The sequence below is a fragment of the Periplaneta americana genome, chromosome 1 (assembly GCF_040183065.1).
Source record: "Periplaneta americana isolate PAMFEO1 chromosome 1, P.americana_PAMFEO1_priV1, whole genome shotgun sequence".
Classification (NCBI taxonomy): Eukaryota; Metazoa; Arthropoda; class Insecta; order Blattodea; family Blattidae; genus Periplaneta; species Periplaneta americana.
Genome location: NC_091117.1, coordinates 5,570,933 through 5,597,312, shown reverse-complemented (window position 1 = coordinate 5,597,312; position 26,380 = coordinate 5,570,933). Strand labels below are relative to the sequence as shown.

The window sequence follows — 26,380 nt, the reverse complement described above, 5'->3', positions numbered from 1 at the left end:
CGTTTACGAGACAACAAAATTCAAATCGGTTTAACTATTTCTTCTGTCAACTATAGCGTTAGCTACATATCACAATACACTATTGTGCGAGATCGTGCGTATTTGCTTGGTTTCCGCACAAAACCAATCCGCGGAAAGTCTACAATTTCACATTCAGTATGCCCAACCTAACACACATAACAATTTCCCTCTTCTTACTGCTTAGTAACATATTGAGTCCACACCTGTGGAGTAACGGTCAGCACGTCTGGCCACGAAACCAGGTGGCCCGGGTTCGAATCCCGGTCGGGGCAAGTTATCTGGTTGAGGTTTTTTCCGGGGTTTTCCCTCAACCCAATACGAGCAAATGCTGGGTAACTTTCGGTGTTGGACCCCGGATTCATTTCACCTGCATTATCACCTTTATATCATTCAGACGCTAAATAACCTAGATGTTGATACAGCGTCGTAAAATAACCCAATAAAAAAAAACATATTGATTTTACTGCTTTAGGCTTTTAACATATTATTTTTAGAGACGTTCAATATAGTAATAATTATAAATTGGAAACTTACCACTGCAATTTCACCTAAATTGCACTGTTAATTATTGTTTTTAAATATTTGCAAAAATTAAGTAAACTCTACAACTCCACTAAAGTTACTGCATTCGTGATGCAAGTAACATTAAGGAAGCCGTGAAAAATCAACAAGATTCCAGACTCACCATACACTGGGGAAAAAAAAGACAGACGTATATCACGTCCTGCTGGAGTAAAGTAAACACAGAAAAAATTTTAAAGCAACAATGTTGAAGATAGATATTTTTGTTTCGCAAATTTGCCGTCATTGAACAGAAACCAAGATGGAGATTTCATTGCAAGTAATTAGAAATTCCTCTTTCAGGTATGTAATAAACTATCTTCGCACAAAATAATGTACGATACACGAGCGGCATGTTTTGTTTCATTTCTCGGAAATTAAAAAAGCTCAACTACGTTTCGCTTTTTCAATCTTTTTCCTCGACCATGAAAACGTCAACATACCGCTCTTGTAACGCATATTACTATTATTATGAAATGGTAAATATATGCCTACTTACTATCGGAGCGGATTCGAACCTGCCACACCGCTCGTACTACGAAACAGCTGTCCAACGCTGGAAGCACACAAGAACTAAGGAAGATGGGGAAAAATGAGAATAAAATCTTCCCCGAGAAAAGTTTTATCACAGTCTAGTATGTAGTCACGAAGCTTGAGTTGTGAGGGTGCTAGGAACCATAGACTGTGCCGGTACTATTTCGCATTTTCTGTGATGAGGCGATATTAGCGAACCTAGCAACTATCTATGGATGCATATTTACTACGTATTGAGCTTCGTGACTGAATATACTAGACTGTCCTAGTACTCTCAACAACTCAAGCTTCGTGACTGTATATGCTAGATGTGGTTTTATGACGTCACAGTCGATACAGTATGGTAAAAGGAAATGGTAGGCTGTGATATAAAATTAATACTATCTTAAAACCAAAGCGAAGTAAAGAAATTAACACTAATATGGGAAAACCAAATGTAACTAAAATTTAAAAAAAAAAAAATTACATAAATTAAAGCTAGCCTGGAGAAACAAAACCTAACATAAAAATCACGTAAACAAATTATAACCACAGTCTAGTATATACAATCACGAAGCTCAATACGTAGTAAATATGCATCCATAGATAGTTGCTAACCACTAGGATCGCTACTATCTCCTCATTACAGACAATGCGAAATAGTACCGGCACAGTCTATTGTTTCTAGTACCCTCACAAACTCAAGCTTCGTGACTATATACTAGAGTGTGTTATAACTATAGGCTAGTATACTCTCCATTATCAGGGCTAATGACCGGGAAGAGTAATCGGATAATGCGAAAAAACGGATAATACGAAAGTTTATTATTCTGCATGTACCATGTAGTTAGTAGTATATAGGCGTATTGGGTGAACAAATACTTTTAAATCCATATTTAATTTCATATTTACTGTAATACCCACAGCAGGTGTATATCATTTTACACATAAGGTTAAAATTCACTTATTGTTTAATATTGTACAAAACAAAAGCAAATTTTTTATTTATAGTACGTAAATTTATGTCCTGAAATATTTTTCCGCTTCTGATTATTCATTTTTTTTATTGCAATTCGTATTATTTTTTCCAGGACTTCTTTTTTTTATTATTTAGTAGGTTATTTTACGATGCTGTATCAACATTTTAGGTTATTTAGCGTCTGAATGAAATGAAGGTGATAATGCCGATGAAATGAATCCAGGGTGCAGCACCGAAAGTTACCCAGCATTTGTTCGTATTGGGTTGAGGGAAAACCCCGGAAAAAACCTCAACCAGGTAACTTGCCCCGACCGGGATTCGAACCCGGGCCACTGGCCTTCGCGGCCAGACGCGCTGACCGTTACTCCACAGGTGTGGACTCCATGATTTCTTGTCATTTTACATTAATAAATAATAAATTATTTTCGATTGTAGGCCTAAGCCATGCACGGGTAAGCCGCAAACCGGATGAACCGCGCACGGATAATCGAAAGTATACTGTAGTCAGTAAGAACCAAACCTAACATGAAAAAATACAAAAACAAAGTAAAATCACAGTCTAGTATATACAGTCACGAAGCTCAATACGTAGTAAATATGCATCCATATATAGTTGCTAACCGCTAGGATCGCTACTATCGCCTCATTACAGACAATGTGAAATAGTACCGGCACAGTCTATGGTTCCTAGCACCCTCACAACTCAAGCTTCGTGACTGTATATACCATAGACAAATAAATATATACTAAACTGTGCTAAAATGTTAATTCAATAAAACTAGATCAAAGTAGGCACCATTTTTCTTTAACGATTGATTACTACGAATAGTATAGAGCAGCCGTGGCGAGAATGTGACTCGCGAGACATTGTGGCTCGCAATGATAGCTATGCATTTCTCTTGCTTCCTGCCATCCCCAACCCCCACCCTCTCACTCGCTGGAGTCAAACTCCGTTCCATTTGTATTTGTCTCTGACCTGCGAGTGGCGTATCATCGCAATGTCTCTCTCGAAACCATGTACCTCTACAAAACGAAAGTTCCAAGTAGGATGGGAGGACGCATTTTTTTGCTGCCAATATGATGAGAATATTAAATGTATGATTTGTTCACAAGTATTACGAGGAAAACGGTTGTATAACATAAAACGGCATTATACTACATGTCACTCATGAAGCATTAAAAGTTTGTGTTATCATCATCATCATCATCATCATCTCTGTACGTTGATCCTTTTTCAGCAGATGTACGAATAATGCGGTTATATCTTCTATTTGAACTCACAGATTTACAATGTGATGTCAAATGAAAGCTAGATGTAAGGACTTGACAAATGTTGAACTTTTCAAATCTTTGCCAAAAAATAAATATCCGAAGCTTCGTTCTTTCGCTTGCTCTTTTGAAGCCATGTTCGCTACAACTTACGTTTGTGAAAAATTATTTTCAACAATGAAAATAGCAAAAACCAAATTCAGAATCACGACTGACAGACAAATACCTTCGTGATCAACTACGACTGGCAGTAAGTGGCATAATTCCTGATTTTGAAACTCTGTCGCAGAGACATTCTGAAGACAGTTAATTTTAGGTTGTGATATTGTTCATTTCTTTTTTCGTTACACGTACTAAACATTAGTTTGTAGCCTTGTACTATATAAAATTATATTTAAGTGCTTGACGTAAGGAAAATGAAAATCCGTTAATAAGTCAGACAGTTGCTTCACTTCCCTTCGGGCGTCCGCCTCCCTCTATAGGTGCTATGCACGTTGCAGGTTACACAGTGGCTCGACGCACGATTACATTTTCGCCACGGCTGGTATAGAGTACTAAATACGCGGTTTTACATTCTAGCACCCAATACTTTCTACAGAACAATCTAGAACTTTTCACCTGTTGTATGTACGTAGTAAAGATGTATCCCCGTCTTAATGTACATATCGGACTAACGGATTAGGTCTACTACTTAAATGTAAAACACGATTATTAATTAAGTTAAAATTCGACCTTCTTCGACAATAATCTATCTCCACTGACACTAAAAATACTTTCTTGCTGGTGTGTACAGGCCCCCCAAACACCCTCTGACTAGAACAGCTATGTCAATCCTTTTATCTGTCGCACTGGCTTCACGTATGGCTCCGTGGCAAGCCATGAAGCTATCAGCGCCTATCGAGGTCTGAACGTGAACCACTTGTATGCGCGCAAGAGTGTTATATGTGCAATTTGTTATGTTGACTCCATGCTAGTTAAGTGAAAGCGATAGTGGTATTAAATACTTCGATCCTGCATGGGAAAAGCGTTTCTTATGTCAGAATTTTGAAACAAATAGTAAATGTAATCAAACATTGCAAGCAAAAAAAAATATAATATACAAAATATTTATTATACCAAGCATAAGAAATATTATGCACGTTACGTTCGGATAAACATGCTCTTTCTCTGTGCATTAGATTAAGAAATATTATTCACTATTTTGTCATCCTACGAAATTACTTGACTGTCCATACTTGACGACTGATTTATCTCGCATAAGTACAAGCTATATTACAACACGGCATTATACAGGGACATCATTTTATTTTTACTAACATTTCTAATATTAGCCTGGCTATACCTTTGGATCAACGGTTAAGAACCGGAAACACGTTTGCTACCCTCTTCCACGACTGGAGTTCCATGATACTGGCGTAATATACAAACAAATCACTTTGCTAGGTATAGGAGGGAAGAAAAGTAGTTCATTTACGTAAACTAGGAAATATCGCGATTTTGAGTTTGATAATTTTCATTAGGTTTTTGTTTAATCAAAATACAGTACAGTATTAAGAATAAGTGTTTTTACTCACGAACTGACCTGTCCATGCTAACGTATTCATTATGCAGTGTATATTATACTGTCTACAGCACATTAGCGTACACTATAGAGAATGAAGTTAAATTGAAAAATAATCATAATATGGATATTTAAACACATTTTTCAAAATGGTGGCCGTTCATTTCGATACAGGCTTCAGTTCTTTTGTGCATATTATCGCACTATAGACTATTGTACCTAATTCCAATTACTAGGTTCGTACTTCGTATCAGTAACTTATGTTGAAATAATTCTGTACCTACTCTATAAAAGACACTTTATGTACTGTAAATTCAATCTTCACTTCTGCCCGATCCGAAAAGATAAAATTACTCAGACATGCTATCTACTGTCCGTCCAAGTGGTTATGTCGCAGCGTCGTAGAAAGGGAGGAAATCACGTGACAGTTAATTACTTAACGAGGCCCTTTTATTTAAGTTATTTTAAACAATTGTATGGGTATAATATTACGTAGACGTCCAATTCATAACAGAAATTAATGTTCCCAGAAAAGAGCTAAGACCGCCCAGCCACTAGCATTTACAGAGAGGCGAATAGAAGCTGGTGAGGGAAACCGGGATGCGACGTAGGCAAATGGAAAATGATGTAATATTGAAAGCTCTTTCGTCACTGGAAAACGTGAACATATTTTTGGAACGTACTGTGTACTATAACCGTACTATGACTCTATATGCGGTCTTGGATCTGTGTGGAGGACGGTTGAACTTCATTAGTAGAAGGGGTGGGAGTGAAGTACATTCAAAAACTCAGGTACAATAAAAATTGAACTGAAAATAAAATGATGTCCCTGTAGGATGGGGTAGTGCTTATACAGGGACATCATTTTATTTTTACTTCAATTTTTATTGTACGGGTACTTGAGTTTTTTAATGTACTTCACTTCCACCCCCTCTACTAGTAAACTTCCAACCGTTCTCCACACAGAACCAAGCGTATACAGTCAAAATCGCCTTACGGTCATAGTAAACACAAACAGTACTGAGTTAGTGAGTATAGTACGTTCCAGAAATAGGATGTTCGCGTTTTCCAGTGACGAAAGAGCTTTCAATATTGAATCATATTTTCGCACAGGTACTGTCGTCCGTTTGCCTACGTCGCATCCCGATTTCCCCCACCTGCTTCTGCTCGCCCCTCTATAAAGGCTAGTGGCTGGGCTGTCTTAGCTCTTTTCTGAAAACATTAATTTCTGTTAGGAATTGGACGTCTACGTAATATTATACAACTGCTTAAAATAACTTAAATAAAAGGGCCTCGTTAAGTAATTAACTTTCACGTGATTTCCTCCCTTTCTACGACGCTGTGACATAACCACTTGGACGGACAGTAGATAGCATGTCTGAGTAATTTTATCTGTGCGGGTCGGGCAGAAGTGAAGATTGAATTTACAGTACGTAAGGTACTCTTTTATAGAGTAGTTACAGAATTATTTCAACATGAGTTACTAGTACGAAGGACGAAACTGGTAATTGGAATTAGGTACAATAGTCTATAGTGCGATAATATGCACAAAAGAACTGAAGCCTGTATCGAAATGAACGGCCACCATTTTAAAAAATGTGTTTAAATATCCATATTATGATTATTTTTAAATTTAACTTCATTCTCTATATTGTACGCTAATGTGCTGTAGACAGTATAATATACACTGCATAATGAATACGTCCACATGGACAGCTCAGTTCGTGAGTAAAAACACTCATTGTTAATACTGTACTGTATTTTGATTAAAGAGAAACCTAATGAAAATTATCAAACTCAAAATCGCGATATTTCCTAGTTTACGTAAATGGATGAACTACTTTTCTTCCCTCCTATACCTAGTAAAGTGATTTTTTTGTATTTTACGCCAGTATCATCGAACTCCAGTCGTGGAAGAAGGTAGCAAACGGCGTTTCCGGTTCTCAACCGTTAATCCAAAGGTATAGCAAGGTTGATATTAAAAATGTTAGTAAAAATAAAATGATGTCCCTGTGCAATATGTCTGTGAGCTGGTATTTTCTGTTATGAAACTTCCAAAAAGTCAGCACAGAGTGAGAATGAGTGCAATAACCTGAGAAATAGTTTTCGTATATCTGTTCCTAATAATATTCATCCAGCCTTCAAGGGTACAGTAAAATCAAAACGAATGAAGAAACTGAAAGTGTAAGAACGGAGAAAGGATCGGTCAAAACAAGGCTCTCGCGTGCAGTACGCCTGCTGGGTAGACAACCGCGCACTTCATGTCTATTTCCTATTTGACTACGTAGCGAACTGAGATCTGTTATAGTAGGGAGCAAAGATATTCGCGGGTCGTACTTAGGACATTTTTGCACGTACCACCCCCTCTCTTCTGACCTGTACATTGGGATGACTGACTGGCAGTGTGTCGATGCGTTCGGGTGTAGTTGCTTGCAAGCCAATCGTTGTGTATTGAGAGAGTAGTCATCGTAGCTGTTGTCTGTACATATTCAAACAGTAATTTTCAATACCAACAGTGGAATTGCTTCTGTGCCTAGCTGAGCGACATGTCTAGAAAGGGAGCGGATACGCGGAGCCAAGCGAAAGGAATTATTTATAGTGTTTACGAATACTTAAAAAAAACTTTAATTAATACAACAAATTAAAATTTTCGTAACATGATTGAAATTCTGGTTATTAAGAGAATGAGGAAAACAGGAATTAGGTCACTATAAGTTTAAGTGAAATATTTTAAGATCTGATAGTATATTGGCAATATGCTCATTGCAGTGAAGTAAATCGTTAAAAACCATTGTGTTATTATTATTATTATTATATTATTATTATTATTATTATTATTATTATTATTATTATTATTATTATTATTATTATTAAATTTGTACTGATGGATTTCATTTAATATAGTACTACTAGCCATTGTTAAGTCAATTATATTATATAAAATAAAACCTGGGTACCGACACAATACTATTTACAAATTATTTACATCATCAATACCAGTGATTTTACTCACGGGACTGGCTTCATCTTTTCTTGCAACCCTTGTTTTGTTCAAAAGATCTCTGGTCACTGCTGTCAGTTGGTCACCTGCTGTGATTCTTCCTGACGAAAGGTCCCTGTTGACTTTCTTTGTCGCATTCCCAGGACCGCTGCCATCATTTTTGGCCTCATTTCTGAACAGCTGGAGCCATTCATCACTACTTCTACTCTTTGTGAAGCGGATGACAATGGGACGCGTCTTCCCTGGCCTGGATGGTATGCGATGTGCTACGCTTACATCATGTTGCACCAATTCACTACCGCCTATGACTTCCGATATTTAGTCAATGACTTCATAAGTTGATTGTTCATCGATCTCCGGAACTCCAAATAGCATTATATTGTATCTGCGTATGTACTGCTGCAGATCACGCGCTTTCCGTTTGAGATGGTCATTTTCTTGCACTAGCCTCTTCATCTCCTCCTGCGTGGAGTTGAGTTCATGTCTTGTGTGCGCCAATTCCTCTCTAAGACTGTCGAACTTGGAAGATATGAATTCAACTAATTTTCTTAGTTCATTCACCTCAAAATACGAATGCTATTCGATATCAGTATAGTAGTTATAAAATCATGTCGCATATTGTATACCAGTAGTTTGTATGGTAACAAATGAAGTGTTCACATGTGCTGTTGTTTAATGAAATAATTATAATGCTGCGCATAGAAATTACACTAAATACTGACACACAGACAGTGTTTATATATAAACGCTATTTCGATGTTACAGACTTTAGGTTACGTAGCGAGGAGTGAAAGATGTTTCGGAAGCGACCCTTCGAAGAACGTTTACAGCTAAAGTAGGGGTGGAACGTGGGTTGGGTTAGTATGAAGGGGTATACCTCCATCCGCCAATATTCCTGCTCCCTACTATAGCGGCAGTAACTGTGGTCTGTTTACGAACAGAAACACGTTTGGCTGGAGTGGTAGTCAAAGCAGTGGCGGCTGATTGACTGAGGCAAGTGAGGCCGGGCCTCAGTCACTTGGCTTAACTGAAATCAAATTTTGTGTTTTCATATAATGTATTAGTTATTTGAATGAGGCATATATCGCTGTAGAAGCATTTGAAAACTTTGTGATGTATATAGACCTGTTTTGCAGTAACATTTGTTCCTCAGGCCAGGATCGCTCGTGCCGGGTCTGCTTCTGGATTTTCGTTTGTCTTCACGGGCTTTTGAGGTTGCGCTTAAAACGTTGTAACTGAGGCACAATTCGTTTGGCCTGGTCAGGTTTCACTCCTCTCAACCATGGACCGGCCACAAGGGTAGAGTGGGGTGGGAATAGCAGTGGTGACTTGTCTTCCTAACTAGGCCATAAATAACAAACATTCCAGCTCTTTGGCAGGCAGAGACCCACACTATTCTCCCCTCTTATGTCTTAGTTTATGACGTAAGCGAGGGTGTTGTACTATTGTACTTCGTAGTACAGTAGTGAATCTGGGCCAATGTTGTTATGCATTTCGGGAAAATATAAACAGAAACAAATGCCAGAAATAATGCTGGTGTAGTTAATTCATTGTTAGAGTGTCCTTTTTCGAGAAGAAATAATATTGAAAGAAAGGAAGTTTTAAATAAAGAGAGAGCCGACCGAGATACCTACGACATCGCTGACAATTTTTCTGACACATAATCTTAAAACGCGAGTTTCTATTGCATCCTGGTATGGGCAACATAAATGGTTAAGTGGTAATGTGGTGCAAAATAAACTTCTCTGTTGGCCTTGTTTGTTGCTGTCAAAGGAAAAAAATAAAAAGAAAAGAAAGAAAGGGGAATTTCAATACATAATATGGGTCGCTTCATCACACTGAAACAATCACTGAAACTCAGAGCATGACAGCTTATTTGGTGAGTGAAATTATTATTTTTCATTACTAGTAATAATAATAGACTAATAATAATAATAATACAGTAATAATGATATTAATAATATAAGAACAATAATAATTAATATCATAAATAAACATTTTCTATCGGAGGCACTTAAACTAGTTGCATCTGGCCTCACCGAGGATTTGGATCACCAGCCGCTACTGGTTTACGAACAGAAACACGTTTGGCTGGAGTGGTAGTCAAAACATGAATGTTCGTTCTTTTACTCAGTTGACTCCTACTTTGGTGCTGTCGTAATGGATAATGATGGCATATCCAGGACTAGTGTAGGTCCTAATAGTGAACTGTGTTACGATATTATTTCTCTTCATTCCGAAGGAGGAATTCTAGCGCGATGTTCTATGGAAGAACTTTAATATTGACTTCCAGTCGATCGCATTCCCAACCCATATCACCTGATTATAGCCTACTAAGGCCGTGTCCCAAAGCTCAAGTCTGTACTACATATTGTACAGGGACATCATTTTTTATTGTACCTGCGTTTCTAAATGTACTCGACTCCCACCCCTTTCACTAATGTCCTTGCTAACGTCAGTCACACAAACTTACGGCCGCTGTTGCTAGCAGTGAAGTAAACAGTACAGAGTACAGTGTGTTTCAGAAATATGTTGCGTTTTCTATAGAAGAAAGAGCTTATATTATTGAAGTTTATTTTCACACAGGTATGGTGTGTAGCGTAACTGAATTTATCTGTGTGGACTGAGCACAAGTGAAGATTAGAGTTACCGAAAGTACGGTACCCTATAATATGGTGCGGTACTTAACAGCATTATTTAAACAAGAGTTTTGTTTTACTATTTGTAGGTATAAAGGACGATGATGGAAACTGGAATTACAATGTAACCGAATGTGAACAACAGTTTTTTTTTCTGATTATATAATTACGGAATATTTTCGTAGAAATGTCATTAATCTGGTAGATAAATTTAGAGCAACAGAGTGTACAGAAAGGAAGAAAAGTGTAAGATGGCCAACAAAGGTGACAGAAGATGCTGTAGAAGATGCTAGAGAAAGGATGCAGCGAGGTCCTAATAAGTCGGTCAAGACGTTAGCTGTAGAAATTGGGGATTGTTACGGAATTGTGAAAAAAAAAAAAATACTATTCTACTGTTTTTTGATAAAATACCGTAAAAGTAATGACAAACTGAAAATCGTAATACTATATTTCCCTGTAACATAAATGGATACACTACTTTATTCTCTTCCTATACCTAGTAAAATGATTTGTTTACATATTGCACTAGTAACACCAAACTCCTGTAATGGAAGGGGGTAACACTGTTTCCGAGTATAGCCAGGTTAATGTTAAAAATGTTGGTAAAAATAAAGTGATGTCCCTGTACTAATGACTGGTAAACTACAGGGTGATTCAGTGACAATGTTACAAACTATTAGGGATGATAGAAGAGACAAATATGAACAACTTTCATATAGGAACCTATGTCGGGAAAAGTTCTGTTTGGTAGTTACAAGCCTAGATACTGTATATTAGTCAGTGCAACCAGCTAGAATCGAACTCTAGGCCATCATTTTGAAGTTTCGTTGCAGACGACCATTCCTGCAAATGTTGGTGATTTCTTGTAAACATGGTATAAGCTAGTTGGCATCGTAAATTATATTCCGACTGATTAAATTTTGTAACTTTCCTTGCAACTTGCTGATATGCATTTAATTTATGGAAGAGCAAAAGGTAATGGAAGAAAAGTTGCAAGGTTTAATCAGCTCACGTTGAAAAAAATTAGTTTGTCGAAGACAAAGTTTTGTATGTTAACAGGTCCGTCTATTTGGACATATTTCTTATTGTTCACAATTTCGCTATAACTTCATTTATGTTCCTTTGCTTAATATTTTCAAGAAATTTAACTGGAAAAAATAGAGGAAGCACCTGTTAACACACTATGAGTTTCTACCATCATACTTTCCTAAAATGCTACAAGCTAAATACTAGCATTAGAAGTGTTATAAAATATAACATGTACAGCAGAGTCCGTATAGGTCAGTTTCTGTCAGATGCGTTTCCAATTCACTGCGAGCTAAAGCAGGGAGATGCACTATCACCTTTACTTTTTAACTTTGCTCTAGAATATGCCATTAGGAAAGTCCAGGATAACAGGCAGGGTTTGGAATTGAACGGGTTACATCAGCTGCTTGTCTATGCGGATGACGTGAATATGTTAGGAGAAAATCCACAAACGATTAGTGAAAACACGGAAATTTTACTGGAAGCAAGTAAAGAGATAGATTTGGAAGTAAATCCCGAAAATACTAAGTATATGATTATGTCTCGTGACCAGAATTTTGTACGAAATGGAAATATAAAAATTGGAAATTTATCTTTTGAAGAGGTGAAGAAGTTCAAATATCTTGGAGCAACAGTAACAAATATAAATGATACTCGGGAGGAAATTAAACACAGAATAAATATGGGAAATGCCTGTTATTATTCGGTTGAGAAGCTTTTATCATCCAGTCTGCTGTCAAAAAATCTGAAAGTTAGAATTTATAAAACAGTTATATTACCGGTTGTTCTGTATGGTTGTGAAACTTGGACTCTCACTTTGAGAGAGGAACAGAGGTTAAGGGTGTTTGAGAATAAGGTGCTTAGGAAAATATCTGGGGCTAAGAGGGATGAAGTTACAGGAGAATGGAGAAAGTTACACAACACAGAACTGCACGCATTGTATTCTTCACCTGACATAATTAGGAACATTAAATCCAGACGTTTGAGATGGGCAGGGCATGTAGCACGTATGGGCGAATCAGAAATGCATGTAGTGTGTTAGTTGGGAGGCCGGATGGAAAAAGACCTTTGGGGAGGCCGAGACGTAGATGGGAAGATAATATTAAAATGGATTTGAGGGAGGTGGGATATGATGATAGAGACTGGATTAATCTTGCCCAGGATAGGGACCGATGGCGGGCTTATGTGAGGGCGGCAATGAACCTCCGGGTTCCTTAAAAGCTAGTAAGTAATTATAAAATGCTGCATTTGATTTTCAAAGTCCTAAATTTGTAATTTTAAGTTGCTAAAATCTACTATCTCTAGTTACTACAATGTAAGAATAAAAATGCACTGTATGGATTTCAGAGATTTATCAATAAAAATTTGAAGGTATAAACTTCAGCTTTACACATACAAATGGGATACACCTGTAACCCAAAACCTCTGCCCATGAGGATCACATATTGTATCGACATCATAAATGATCCAAAGCACCATTCTGTTCTTGTTATTATTTACAAATGTCCAGATGGATGTTTTAATCTATAATTTTATGATATTACAAACAAGGTGTATTCAGCAACAAAAGTGTAGCACTGGCAAACCAGCGCATTCGATACAGCATCAGTCTTGGAGCACAACACACTCTCTTCAAAGACATCACAATAAAAGCAATTCTTGTATTATGATACAGAAAGCAAGTTCGTGTACACACACAATGTAAAACACAATTCAGAGTGGGCAGTAATGCTTCATTCACAATGAAAATGTAAACAATAAAATGTTACTGTAAAATTGTCATACCATACAAGATGAGAACACAAAACATAACTGTGAAGATACTTGGTAACCATGGAAACATAACAACGACGCCATTTTCGTCAGTCTTTTGTCTACTTCAGCGCTCTGTAATGGTGTATTGTTTTAGAATAACGTAATTTATGGCGAATACTTTCATTAAATAACATAGGTATAAGGTTTTACGCGGAGAGGATGGTATTTTTTGGTGAAAAATGAGTAAATTTTCAAAAAAAAAAATTCTTTAAAATACTCTGTGATATGTGTGGAATGCATAGCATAACATTTTGTGGGTATTTGTGCCCTTATCGGATGTTGAGACGTCATTTTTGAACTTCCTGTGCTATGGATTTTTAAATCACACGCCCGCTTTTATCGGTGTCCAGTAACTTCATTTTTTTTTTTTTGCTACATTGCCAGACAAAAATGGATATAATTTCTGAACTACTAAAGATACATGCATGAAATTTAGAACACACATTCTTTAGACTATTAGGAAACTTTTCTCTGTAACAGAATTTTGTTAATTGATTTTATTTTAAAAATACGTCCGTTTGTTTGCAGGAAAGGAAATCAGAAAATTGTTATTAAATTTTAATTGTGTATTTTACAAACGTAGGGACTAATATCAAAATTCTGTTACATACAGTTTGTAGAACATGCTTTTGCAAATACATTGCAAAAAACTGTTTGAATCTATCTTTAAAAACAGTTTAGATATATAGGTTTTAGTACAATCCTGCATTGGGTATATTTTTTTTTCAAATTTGGGCCCCCAAATAATTTTTTTTTTTTTTTTTTTCAAAATATTTTTATTTGGTTGAGTTGCCACAGCTATGACCTCTCTACATACAAGAAATTAATATTTTACACCAAATAGGAAAAAAGTTAAAAAAAATACCATCCTCTGCCCTTAAGTAATGCTTGTGTTTAATTTTCATTGTGAATGAGGCCTAATTGCTACCGACATAACCTCAATATATTTAAGCTCTGCATATTGTTCTATAATGTGTGTACACAATTCATATAGATTATGACAGTTCTGTGTTGTAAGTTTACTGAACTATTAACACAGACTACGATTTAGATTTAAGTACAAGACCTATGAGTAGGAGAAAAGGAACACGCAAAATTGCTATTAGCACCACCTTTCAGTTGAGATAAGCTTAACAGACAATGCATAGAAAATAAGAGCCCACAAATTCAATTCATTAATCAGATATGTATCTCCGTACATTATGGTTCTTAATCAACCATCTGTGCCATTTGGTTTGTGTTTCTGCAACCAACAACAGTTCTCACCAGCAACGACCTCTGGATATATTTTACTACAGGATAATGTGATCGTTTTACTGGTAAACTGAACTGAACAATTCACCCAAATGGCAAGAGGTTTCTGAAGTACAAGACCCTAGACTCCCCGTCGAGTCGTTTGCGAGAATTTCGACTTGCGAGGAGACCATTTTCAATTAATCAACAACCAGATACAGAATACGGTCATTCAGATATTGAATCTGATTCCTGAAGAAATGAGAAAAATGGAGTTTTACGTTTTTGTTTTCATTATATCATAAAAATAATTCATGTTAAAATTTAATTTTACTTGGCTGTACCAGACCGGGCAACTTAATGTTGCAACTTTAATGTTTTCCATGTACGTATGTCAATATGTTTAATTAATAATTTATAGTTCTTTATATAGTGACAGGGACAAAAATAATTAAACACTCTAAAAACCATTTCAAACAGATAGATACAATTTCTAAAATAGTTAAATTACACAGTTTCCTGTTCTGTGTTGTTCCGGACCTAACAGACAACATGATCATCAGTAACATGGTGTTATGACAGTGACTGGATTTGTATGTAATATTAAGGTGTGAAATATGTACATATTTATATAAGAAAAATAAGCTGAATATGTACCAAAACATGTAAAATCATGAACATATTTAATATCAATATATGGCAGGTATAGGATTGGTAAAACTCTCCAGTTGTGATTTCATAGAGCACCCGACTTTTTTACCGCACACTTGACACATTACTATTTTTCCATCTGTAGTGAAAGCTTCGTCCATCGCAATCCATGAGTTTATTTTTGTCTTTAAGGTTGAAGGTACAGGAGCCATTTTAGCTAGTTAAAAGCAGTAGATAAACTCACTTGCACTTTATACTGTAAGTACTAAAACTAGAGAACTGAGTGAAATGAATGACACAACAGTACTGCAAGCACTGTTTCGCTTTACTGGATTAGGAGAAAATAAGAGGAGATGTGGGACACATGCATTTTAGCTGCTCCCTGTAAGAAACAAAGTACCTACTAAAACCTCAAACTATAGGCATTTACAAACTGTTGTTTGAAAAGTGACATTTCTGTCTCATTCAGAAGGTTAGGATTATTCCAGCCGAGAACCATACTTTCTAATTGCTCGGAAAATCCCATTTCCGTATAGGTCTACTAAATTTAAAGTAAAAAAATCAAGCAATAACCTGAAAAGCTACTTATTTAAATCTTTCAACAACTTTCCAGTTTGTTCCTTTACTCCAGCTTCTTTTCAAAAGTCGGCTACTTTATTGCGGCTCATGTCAGACTTGACACGGGTTTTCCCTGGAAGGATTAGGAAGATGGTGGGTAAGGTTGCAAATTGCATGGGAATGGCTTGTTAAGACGTGTGCAGAACAATTATAGTTCCAGACAAATCATGTCGTCCTCATCCCACTCCACCGCATGAAGGCAACGCTACTTTCTGAGTGACTTTTACAATAAAAGGTAGTTGTATGAGAAAGGTTGCTTTTGTTCGCTCATATTTACAGTGGGCGGTATGGGGTGAGTGCCCCTATTACTTCCTGAAACTACGGACGTTATGTTTCGTTCGTCCCGAAATATATCCTTTCTTGGGTAGGTAAAAAGGCTTTTTAAATCTGTGTATTTCAAATTGTAAACTTCCCCAGCAGTAGCTTCCCCCCCCCCTTTTAGAGAAGTAAAAATGAATAAAACCCCTAAATATGTAGATTTATGTAATACCAAGCCATAATATGTAATGTGGGGTAAATATGTAAAAATATGTAGTATCAAATTTTAATATATTAATGGTAGTTACAAGATTCGCAAAGATTTGTTATTTATATACGGTTAGGTTGAAAGGAATATAATATGTAATTACATAAAAATCCGGTCCCTAGTTATCAGCCATTGTTTATCACTGTTTTACACTTTGAGGAGTCAATTTGGGAAAAACTCTCGAAGTTCACCACTATGGAATAATGGTATGCATATACGATGACTGTGAAACTAGTGGACCTGGGTTGAAATCCTGGCTGGGATAAAGTTACCTGGTTGAAGTTTTCCTCAAGGATTCTTCAAATTGCCGAATAACTTTCAGTAATGGACTTCTGATTCATTTCGCCAACATTAATTTCAACTACATCTATCATCATTCCATAGTTTGAGGTCAATGTAGGATGCAGCAGAATGTAGTACCGTTAACTTGCATACAGATGGAATCATTTTGAGGAACCTGCTCAACTCTTAAGGGGTTTAAAGGGGCGTTAATTGCGAACTCTGTTGGAAGTGAGTGTTGTGTAGCTGAATCTATAGATGGCACCAAATGGTGAATCACAATACCTACAGGAGTGGACATTGTATTACTGATCTACTTGAATATGCATGCTTGCCCCATCTTATACAAGCTGCATTATTCACCATATTTATTGCATCTCACATCCTAAGATATTCTAGTATTTCATATTTTAATTGACTGTATTAAACTGTTCCATATTTATTGCATCTCACATCCTAAGATATTCTAGTATTTCATATTTTAATTTACGGTATTAAACTGATCCATATTTAATGCATCTCACATCCTAAGATATTCTAGTATTTCATATTTTAATTGACTGTATTAAACTGTTCCATATTTATTGCATCTCACATCCTAAGATATTCTAGTATTTCATATTTTAATTTACGGTATTAAACTGTTCCATATTTAATGCATCTCACATCCTAAGATATTCTAGTATTTCATATTTTAATTGACTGTATTAAACTGTTCCATATTTATTGCATCTCACATCCTAAGATATTCTAGTATTTCATATTTTAATTGACTGTATTAAACTGATCCATATTTATTGCATCTTATATCCTAAGATATTCTAGTATTTCATATTTTAATTTACGGTATTAAACTGATCCATACTTATTGCACCTCACATCCTAAGATATTCTAGTATTTCATATTTTAATTGACTATATTAAACTGTTCCATATTTATTGCATCTCACATATTAAGATATTCTAGTATTTCATATTTTAATTTACTGTATTAAACTGTTCCATATTTATTGCATCTCACATCTTAAGATATTCTAGTATTTCATATTTTAATTGACTATATTAAACTGTTCCATATTTATTGCATCTTACATCCTAAGATATTCTAGTATTTCATATTTTAATTGACTATATTAAACTGTTCCATATTTATTGCATCTCACATCTTAAGATATTCTAGTATTTCATATTTTAATTTACTGTATTAAACTGATCCATATTTATTGCATCTCACATCCTAAGATATTCTAGTATTTCATATTTTAATTGACTGTATTAAACTGTTCCATATTTATTGCATCTCACATGTTAAGATATTCTAGTATTTCATATTTTAATTTACTGTATTAAACTGTTCCATATTTATTGCATCTCACATCTTAAGATATTCTAGTATTTCATATTTTAATTTACTGTATTAAACTGTTCCATATTTATTGCATCTCACATCCTAAGATATTCTAGTATTTCATATTTTAATTTACTGTATTAAACTGTTCCATATTTATTGCATCTCACATGTTAAGATATTCTAGTATTTCATATTTTAATTTACTGTATTAAACTGTTCCATATTTATTGCATCTCACATCTTAAGATATTCTAGTATTTCATATTTTAATTTATTGTATTAAACTGTTCCATATTTATTTGCATATCACATGTTAAGATGTTCTACTATTTCATGTTTTAATTTACTGTATTAAACTGATCCATATTTATTGCATCTTACATGTTGATATTCTAGTATTTCATATTATAATTGACTATATTAAACTGTTCCATATTTATTGCATCTCACATATTAAGATATTCTAGTATTTCATATTTTAATTTACTGTATTAAACTGTTTCAAAGACAGAAGTAATTTTTTAACACCCTGTGTAACTTAATAACAAATGAAAGCTGCAGAGCACCATCTGTTGGAAAGGGCTGAGAATAATAAATATCTGTTTCAAAACTCCATATTTCAATCATTTCTTCAATCATGAAGTTTATTACGATTGTTATAGATGAAAGACTGGATAAAACACAAAATCCTTCCGTCTCACTGGCAGCTGCTGCCCGTTATAGTAAACCTCAAGCACCCTGTAGCAGCAGTTCAGTCTGGCACAGGATCGGGCACACAAGAAGCGCGGGAATTTAAGACTAGGCACCCAGAGAACCAGCGCTACTGGTCGACAAGCATAAAGTAAGGTTATGGTGAGTTATGTACAACAGCTTCAATCGGGCGCCGATAGAGTCTCTTTCAGAGCTGCCAACTGCTCCTCTCCCAGCTTGATCTTGTCCGCTATCTCTCTGGAATCCATGATCAACTTGGCCTTCATGTTAATGAAGTGGTCATAGTCCGCATACTCCTCGGCACTGAAGTATTTATACAGGATGTTGGACACACACACACTTCGTCTGTCAATGTTCTCTTTCAACTTCTTGGCTTCTTCTAACTGTTCCTTCAGCTTATCTCTCTTGGATTCCAGTATTTTCTGAAAAAAAAGAAAGAAAGAATGTACTTTTTTAAATAGATATAAACCCACTTTCTATAGCCTACATATTATACTGTAGCAATGTCATGTGTCTTCGAACTTTGGTAGAAAGTCACCATGATATTGTGAGTAAAAAGAAGATCGTAGAATTCATCACATATACAGTTGAACTCTGTATGACTTGAGGCTTTCCCGGCGTTTGATGTAGAATAACTCTTCTCGGGTTCTCAGCCAGGTGAGTTGGAGATTAGCTTCCAAGCTTTCGACGGCTAGCTCTGCCATCTTCTTCAGGGACGAAGTGATGTGGGATCACGTCTAGCCGGTATATATGCAAAAGTAGGGCTTCCCACTGTGGGCCAATCAGGAGCTAGTTCCTAGTCCCGACCGCCAGGCGCATTCTGGTTGGTGGACACGTCAGCCAATCAGGAGCTACTTGCTGGTCCCGACTGTCTGCCGTGTGCTGGTGGTCTAAGCGTATTGATGGCAGGTTTCCATGCTGTACTCAGCTGTAGACCCCGTCTCTGTTGAAATTATTGCCATCTAGCTGGATTTCGATGGCTTCCTTGATAACTAAGTCCCAGTAACCTGATGTCTTGTCCAAGATGGTGGTGGCGCTGAAATCTATCTTGTGGCCAGTTTCTAGGCTGTGTTGGGCTACCGCAGACTTATCAGGATAATATAGTCTTATGCTGCGTTGGTGTTCCTTGCAGCGTTCCATAATAGTTCGTCCCATCTGCCCGATGTAGCATTTCCCACACTCACAAGTTATTCTGTTGAACTCTGTTATAGCATAGTGTCATCAAAGAGACTGAAGAAATTATATTGCAATAAATGAATGAGTGTTGCTATAAAAATAAATAAGTAAATACAGTACGTAAATAAATTCAAAGAAGAATTAATACATTCACAATATTACGTCTTTTGTACTTTATTATACACTCCCTGGCAAAAAGTGCAATACGCTTAAAAAAAATGCAATTAATTTGAAAATTATTGTTTCTAGATGTGTATATGATGGAGTTATATAAACTAATATACATTGTATTGCATATCTATATATATAATTTGAACTGGTAATGGAAATTACGGGAAAACGGCTGAACGGATTTTAATAAATGGCCCCTCATTTTGAAGCTTGGAACCCAAAGTTTTTCGGAAAAATAGTAGTTTTCAGTGAAATGTCAATTTTCCTACATCATTTTCCTTTTTTCCTAAATCCATCTTTCGTCAGTTTTGAGAACTAATTAATTGCATTCACGGCCGACTTGATTGAATTACAGAACAAAACACACACTACAATAAACAATAGGCTATTACACGAACGCCATGACCTGCAGGATTGCCGACATATTTAGAGCTCAATTCAATTTGTTTTTAAAAACTGATTCTGCAGTGTATAATTTTCTGAGTACAGCTGTGTATTGGATATTCAAATCTACGAAACTTGAGGTGGTTTGATGACATTATTACCATTAGAAATTAAATATTATTATAGTTAATATCATGATGCATCTATTTTTCATTAATTGTACATAATATTGATGCTATATTGATGACATGAACGTGAAACGTTTGAGGTTATGTAAGTAAATGTAGAGAATATCTTAATTTAGATCTTCATTTCTATAATTTACTGAGTGGCTGCTATATATAACTACAAAACTTAAGTAAGATAATAATATTGTTATTAAAAATCAAATATGTTTATACTTATTAGCCCAGTGAGGTTGGGTCTTTTTCATATACTTAATGGCGGTGTAGTGTAGATATTGATATGTGTCATTGTCTTCAGTATTGGCTCGAGAGAGCGCAAAAATTACAGTTCCTAAGGAAAGATCAAAAGGTATTACTTACTGATAAAATAAGAGGCCTAGAAATTTTTGTAGTCTCCAGATCATTTCAGCAAGATCTCTTAGTAGGATAAAATGATTTTACCCTCTACATTTCAAGTTCTACATGCAGCAGCTATACGAAAATGCTATTGTTCGAAAGTTTAGCAAACCTGACATTTTTTTAACTTTTGCCTACAATCCACAATGACCTGAAATAGCTACTGCTATCGTCCTGACATTGATACTTGCGTTTTCGCGTTGAAACTCAACAACTGAAGTTGGATAGGTTCAAGAAAGAGTATTTGGCCTAAAAAAATCCATTCAGAGGGAGTATGTTTCATTATTATGGAAGCAAATAACTATCAAAAAGACAAGTACTCTTCATTGAAAATAAATCTGAAAAATTATTTGAACGTCTAATGAACTTAGTTTGCAGCAGTATTTGCTGCACAAGCCACTAGTATATATATATAAAACTAAACACAAATATTTACATACAGAATAATAAATTTTACAGGAGAAAGAGTTAGTCCAAAGGGTTGGATTTGGGAAGAGTACCCAAAACGCTCATTGCATTTCCGCGGTGAATTGCAATACTTAAGCATTGACGCAAATAAGTAGGTAGTGCACCAATAATGGAGATCAAAATTTGGCCGATTTGAGATTTGGTAACCCTACTATTCGTGTTGGGGAGCCATCTAGTGGAAGTAGATCGTACTGCCAGGAAGAAAAACAGTCTGCAATATTCGTTCAGTGGCCAGTAATATGCTCCATCCTGGCGTGCTCAAGCTTGATAATTAATCAAATTATAAATCGGGAGTACACCAGGGATCGAATCCATGTCCACAGGATTACAAGTCCAGTGCTCTAGCCACTACATCTCCATGGCGACTAGTACCACAAATTATTAAATCAGTGAAACCGTCTATCTTTGGCTAGGCTCAGCAAACAAATCTATGATGTCATAAACATAAAAACAAATGCCGGATGCTCCCATTCAGAACTGAACACTGGGTGGTAAACTGTGTTACACCCTGTATAATCATTATGCTGCTACACGCATACTCACCCTCTCGGCGTGGTGGTGTGGAAGACCCATCAGAGCGTTCTCGGCACGTGCCAGGCGCCCAGATAGCCCCAGCAGCAGGCTGGTGATCTTGCCCACCTCTTCGACGTGCAGCCGGTATTTAGAGGCCTCGTGCGGCCTCGCCAGGCGAGACACCTGGGCTGCCACACTCTCGCCCAGCTCATCGTTGACACGTGACTCCTCCGTGACCACCAGGTGCTCACCACGCAGCACCTGCAGCTTGCGGTCCAGCCGGGACATCAGCTCCTCCTGGTCAGAAATAAGAAGTTATGACAATGTAGCTGGCAACAGCGAAAGGAGCAGACATTGACTATGAAGGCGAGGAACTAAGACAAGAGGGGAATTCAGTGTACGGCCAACGAAGACGGATAATTTAAAACACGCAAGGCTAGATTTTAAGTTATGAAGCATACAAAGGACAAAGGGAATATGAAAGAAAAAGGTGGTAAGCTGGATGAAGGGAAGAAGTTTGTGTAACAGAAGAAGGGAAATGAAAATGAAATTGAAGAGTAGTAGTAAAAGAAAAAACGAGGAATTGAAATATGTGGGTAAAATAGAGAGTAAAAATATACACCTAAGTGAAAGTAGAGGAAGAAGTGATTTAAGTGAAAGACAAGGAGGACGTAAAACAGCAAAAAAATGAGTGAAAGTTAAGGAAGAAGTGACACAAGGAAAGGGAAGAAAGTGGAGAAAAAGGTACTGGTAACAGAAATTAAAGAAGGTAGAGGAAATGAAACTGTTGGACGAGAAGGAAATGAAAAGAAGAAAGTAAGTGAAAGTGGATGAAAGAGTGATTTAAGTGAAAGAGGGGAAGTAGGACAGAAGGAAATGGAAGAGGAAGAAAAGGTAAGAAAGTGAAGGAAGAAGTGATTTAAGTGAAAGAGAAAGCAGGACAGAAGGAAATGGAAGAGGAAGAAAAGGTAAGAAAGTGAAGGAAGAAGTGATTTAAGTGAAAGAGGGGAAGCAGGACAGAAGGAAATGGAAGAGGAAGAAAAGGTAAGAAAGTGAAGGAAGAAGTGATTTAAGTGAAAGAGGGGAAGCAGGACAGAAGGAAATGGAAGAGGAAGAAAAGGTAAGAAAGTGAAGGAAGAAGTGATTTAAGTGAAAGAGAAAGCAGGACAGAAGGAAATGGAAGAGGAAGAAAAGGTAAGAAAGTGAAGGAAGAAGTGATTTAAGTGAAAGAGAAAGCAGGACAGAAGGAAATGGAAGAGGAAGAAAAGGCAAGAAAGTGAAGGAAGAAGTGATTTAAGTGAAAGAGGGGAAGCAGGACAGAAGGAAATGGAAGAGGAAGAAAAGGTAAGAAAGTGAAGGAAGAAGTGATTTAAGTGAAAGAGGGGAAGCAGGACAGAAGGAAATGGAAGAGGAAGAAAAGGTAAGAAAGTGAAGGAAGAAGTGATTTAAGCGAAAGAGAAAGCAGGACAGAAGGAAATGGAAGAGGAAGAAAAGGTAAGAAAGTGAAGGAAGAAGTGATTTAAGTGAAAGAGGGGAAGCAGGACAGAAGGAAATGGAAGAGGAAGAAAAGGTAAGAAAGTGAAGGAAGAAGTGATTTAAGTGAAAGAGGGGAAGCAGGACAGAAGGAAATGGAAGAGGAAGAAAAGGTAAGAAAGTGAAGGAAGAAGTGATTTAAGTGAAAGAGGGGAAGCAGGACAGAAGGAAATGGAAGAGGAAGAAAAGGTAAGAAAGTGAAGGAAGAAGTGATTTAAGCGAAAGAGAAAGCAGGACAGAAGGAAATGGAAGAGGAAGAAAAGGTAAGAAAGTGAAGGAAGAAGTGATTTAAGTGAAAGAGGGGAAGCAGGACAGAAGGAAATGGAAGAGGAAGAAAAGGTAAGAAAGTGAAGGAAGAAGTGATTTAAGTGAAAGAGGGGAAGCAGGACAGAAGGAAATGGAAGAGGAAGAAAAGGTAAGAAAGTGAAGGAAGAAGTGATTTAAGTGAAAGAGGGGAAGCAGGACAGAAGGAAATGGAAGAGGAAGAAAAGGTAAGAAAGTGAAGGAAGAAGTGATTTAAGTGAAAGAGGGGAAGCAGGACAGAAGGAAATGGAAGAGGAAGAAAAGGTAAGAAAGTGAAGGAAGAAGTGATTTAAGTGAAAGAGAAAGCAGGACAGAAGGAAATGGAAGAGGAAGAAAAGGTAAGAAAGTGAAGGAAGAAGTGATTTAAGTGAAAGAGAAAGCAGGACAGAAGGAAATGGAAGAGGAAGAAAAGGTAAGAAAGTGAAGGAAGAAGTGATTTAAGTGAAAGAGAAAGCAGGACAGAAGGAAATGGAAGAGGAAGAAAAGGTAAGAAAGTGAAGGAAGAAGTGATTTAAGTGAAAGAGGGAAAGCAGGACAGAAGGAAATGGAAGAGGAAGAAAAGGTAAGAAAGTGAAGGAAGAAGTGATTTAAGTGAAAGAGAAAGCAGGACAGAAGGAAATGGAAGAGGAAGAAAAGGTAAGAAAGTGAAGGAAGAAGTGATTTAAGTGAAAGAGGGGAAGCAGGACAGAAGGAAATGGAAGAGGAAGAAAAGGTAAGAAAGTGAAGGAAGAAGTGATTTAAGTGAAAGAGAAAGCAGGACAAAAGGAAATGGAAGAGGAAGAAAAGGTAAGAAAGTGAAGGAAGAAGTGATTTAAGTGAAAGAGGGAAAGCAGGACAGAAGGAAATGGAAGAGGAAGAAAAGGTAAGAAAGTGAAGGAAGAAGTGATTTAAGTGAAAGAGAAAGCAGGACAGAAGGAAATGGAAGAGGAAGAAAAGGTAAGAAAGTGAAGGAAGAAGTGATTTAAGTGAAAGAGGGAAAGCAGGACAGAAGGAAATGGAAGAGGAAGAAAAGGTAAGAATGTGGAGAAGTAAGTAATATAAATGAAAGGGGAGGAAGTGAAATAAAGAAACAGGAATGAAAGAAGGAAAAGAGGAAGTGATTGACGAGGAGAAAATGGATGAGGAAGAAACGTACGAAATGAAAATGAAGAAGTCACTTACGTTGAAAGGTGGAAATGGAACAGATGGAATCAGAAATTGAAGGAGAAAGGGGATATGGAAGAAATGGAAGATGAGAAAGAAATGGTAGAGGAAGGACGGCATGTGAAATGAGAGGAAGTAGGACAGAGGGAACCAAAAATAAAAGAAGAGGAAGTAGAAGATGATCGAATGGAAGGGGAAGAATGGTAAGAAGTGAAAAAGGAGAAGACGTTATTTAAGTGAAACAGAAGTAAGTGTATCAGAAAGGAAGAGAAATTAAAAAGACAAAGAGGAAATGGAAAGAGTGGTAGAAGTACAAGACAATGAAAGAGGAGAAAGTGATTTAGCCTAAGTGAAAGAAGAAGCAGTGGAAGATGAGGAAATGAAAGAGGAAAAAAAGAGAAGTGAAAGTAGGGAGGAAGAAGTGAAGAAGAGGCATTGTGGCAGTAGAAACAATATGAAAGAATAGATAAAGGAAGTGAAAGATGCAGAGGAAATGAAAGTGGATGGGAAGGAAATGATGAGAGGTAAGAAATGGAATGGAAAAATGAAATAGGAACCAGAAAATGAAGAAGTGAGTGGAAGAGGGTGTGGGATAGAGTACCTTCTTCTGCTGCAGCTCCTTGTTGTCCCGCAGCCCGTTGAGATGCTCGGACTGGTTCATGTCTCTGCCGTAGCGGGTGAGGAACTTTGCTTTAGACTCAGACGTGGTGAAGTAGGCAGAGCTGGCCGACAGGGGGCTCACAGTGCTCTCACTCGGAAGTCTGTTGCTGCTGCTATTGCTGCTACAAGATATTGAATCATTAGAGAATACTGACTTAATATCTTTTAATGCTGAGTCATTTAATTGCGAACACTACCAAAAACAGAAGTACAAACCTGACTTCTTCACTGCTGCCACGTTCATTTACTTTTAGTGTGGGAATGTTGCTACCACTGGTTGCAGTGGTTGTCGTTGTGGTAATTCTTGGCACAGTTGACTCTTGTGACGTTGCAGTGATCAGTGGCGTAACTCTGGGTCTCGGAGTGACGTCCAGTTTAAACAGACCGCTCACGTAGTCTGTCGGCTTCTTGTGTTCAGCAGCTGGAACTGACGGAAACAATAACATGAATCAAAAGAAATGTGGTGTACAGGAGGCAGGGAGGTAGAACTCTCACGCTTTCTTGGCCTCTGCACTGAGAGGAGGTTTTTTTTAATCCTATTGGTTTCTTATTAGAACAGCTGGCTACGGACTGGAAGGTCCGGGGTTCGATCCCAGGTGGTGACAGGATTTTTTCTCGTTGCCAAACTTTCAGAACAGCCCCAAGGTTCACTCAGCCTTCTATAAAATTCAGTACTGGGTCTTTCCCGGGGGTA

At 36.9% G+C, this 26,380-nt stretch overlaps 1 protein-coding gene across 6 annotated transcripts in view; it reads right to left on the bottom strand.

Moving 5' to 3' along the window:
- Positions 1 to 12,907: 12,907 nt before the first annotated feature.
- Shrm (shroom) overlaps positions 12,908 to 26,380 on the bottom strand; it is a 461,262-nt gene continuing 447,789 nt past the window's right edge. For 5 of the 6 annotated variants that reach the window (XM_069828667.1, XM_069829001.1, XM_069828834.1 and 2 more), the window contains 4 exons: positions 25,903 to 26,113; positions 25,628 to 25,808; positions 22,078 to 22,344; positions 12,908 to 19,176 (listed from right to left, as the gene is read on the bottom strand). In XM_069828667.1, coding sequence (XP_069684768.1) covers positions 18,916 to 19,176; positions 22,078 to 22,344; positions 25,628 to 25,808; positions 25,903 to 26,113 — 920 coding nt within the window. In that variant the 3' untranslated portion in view covers positions 12,908 to 18,915. The remainder of the gene's footprint in view (positions 19,177 to 22,077; positions 22,345 to 25,627; positions 25,809 to 25,902; positions 26,114 to 26,380) is intronic. The other variant, XM_069828748.1, reaches the window with a different exon arrangement.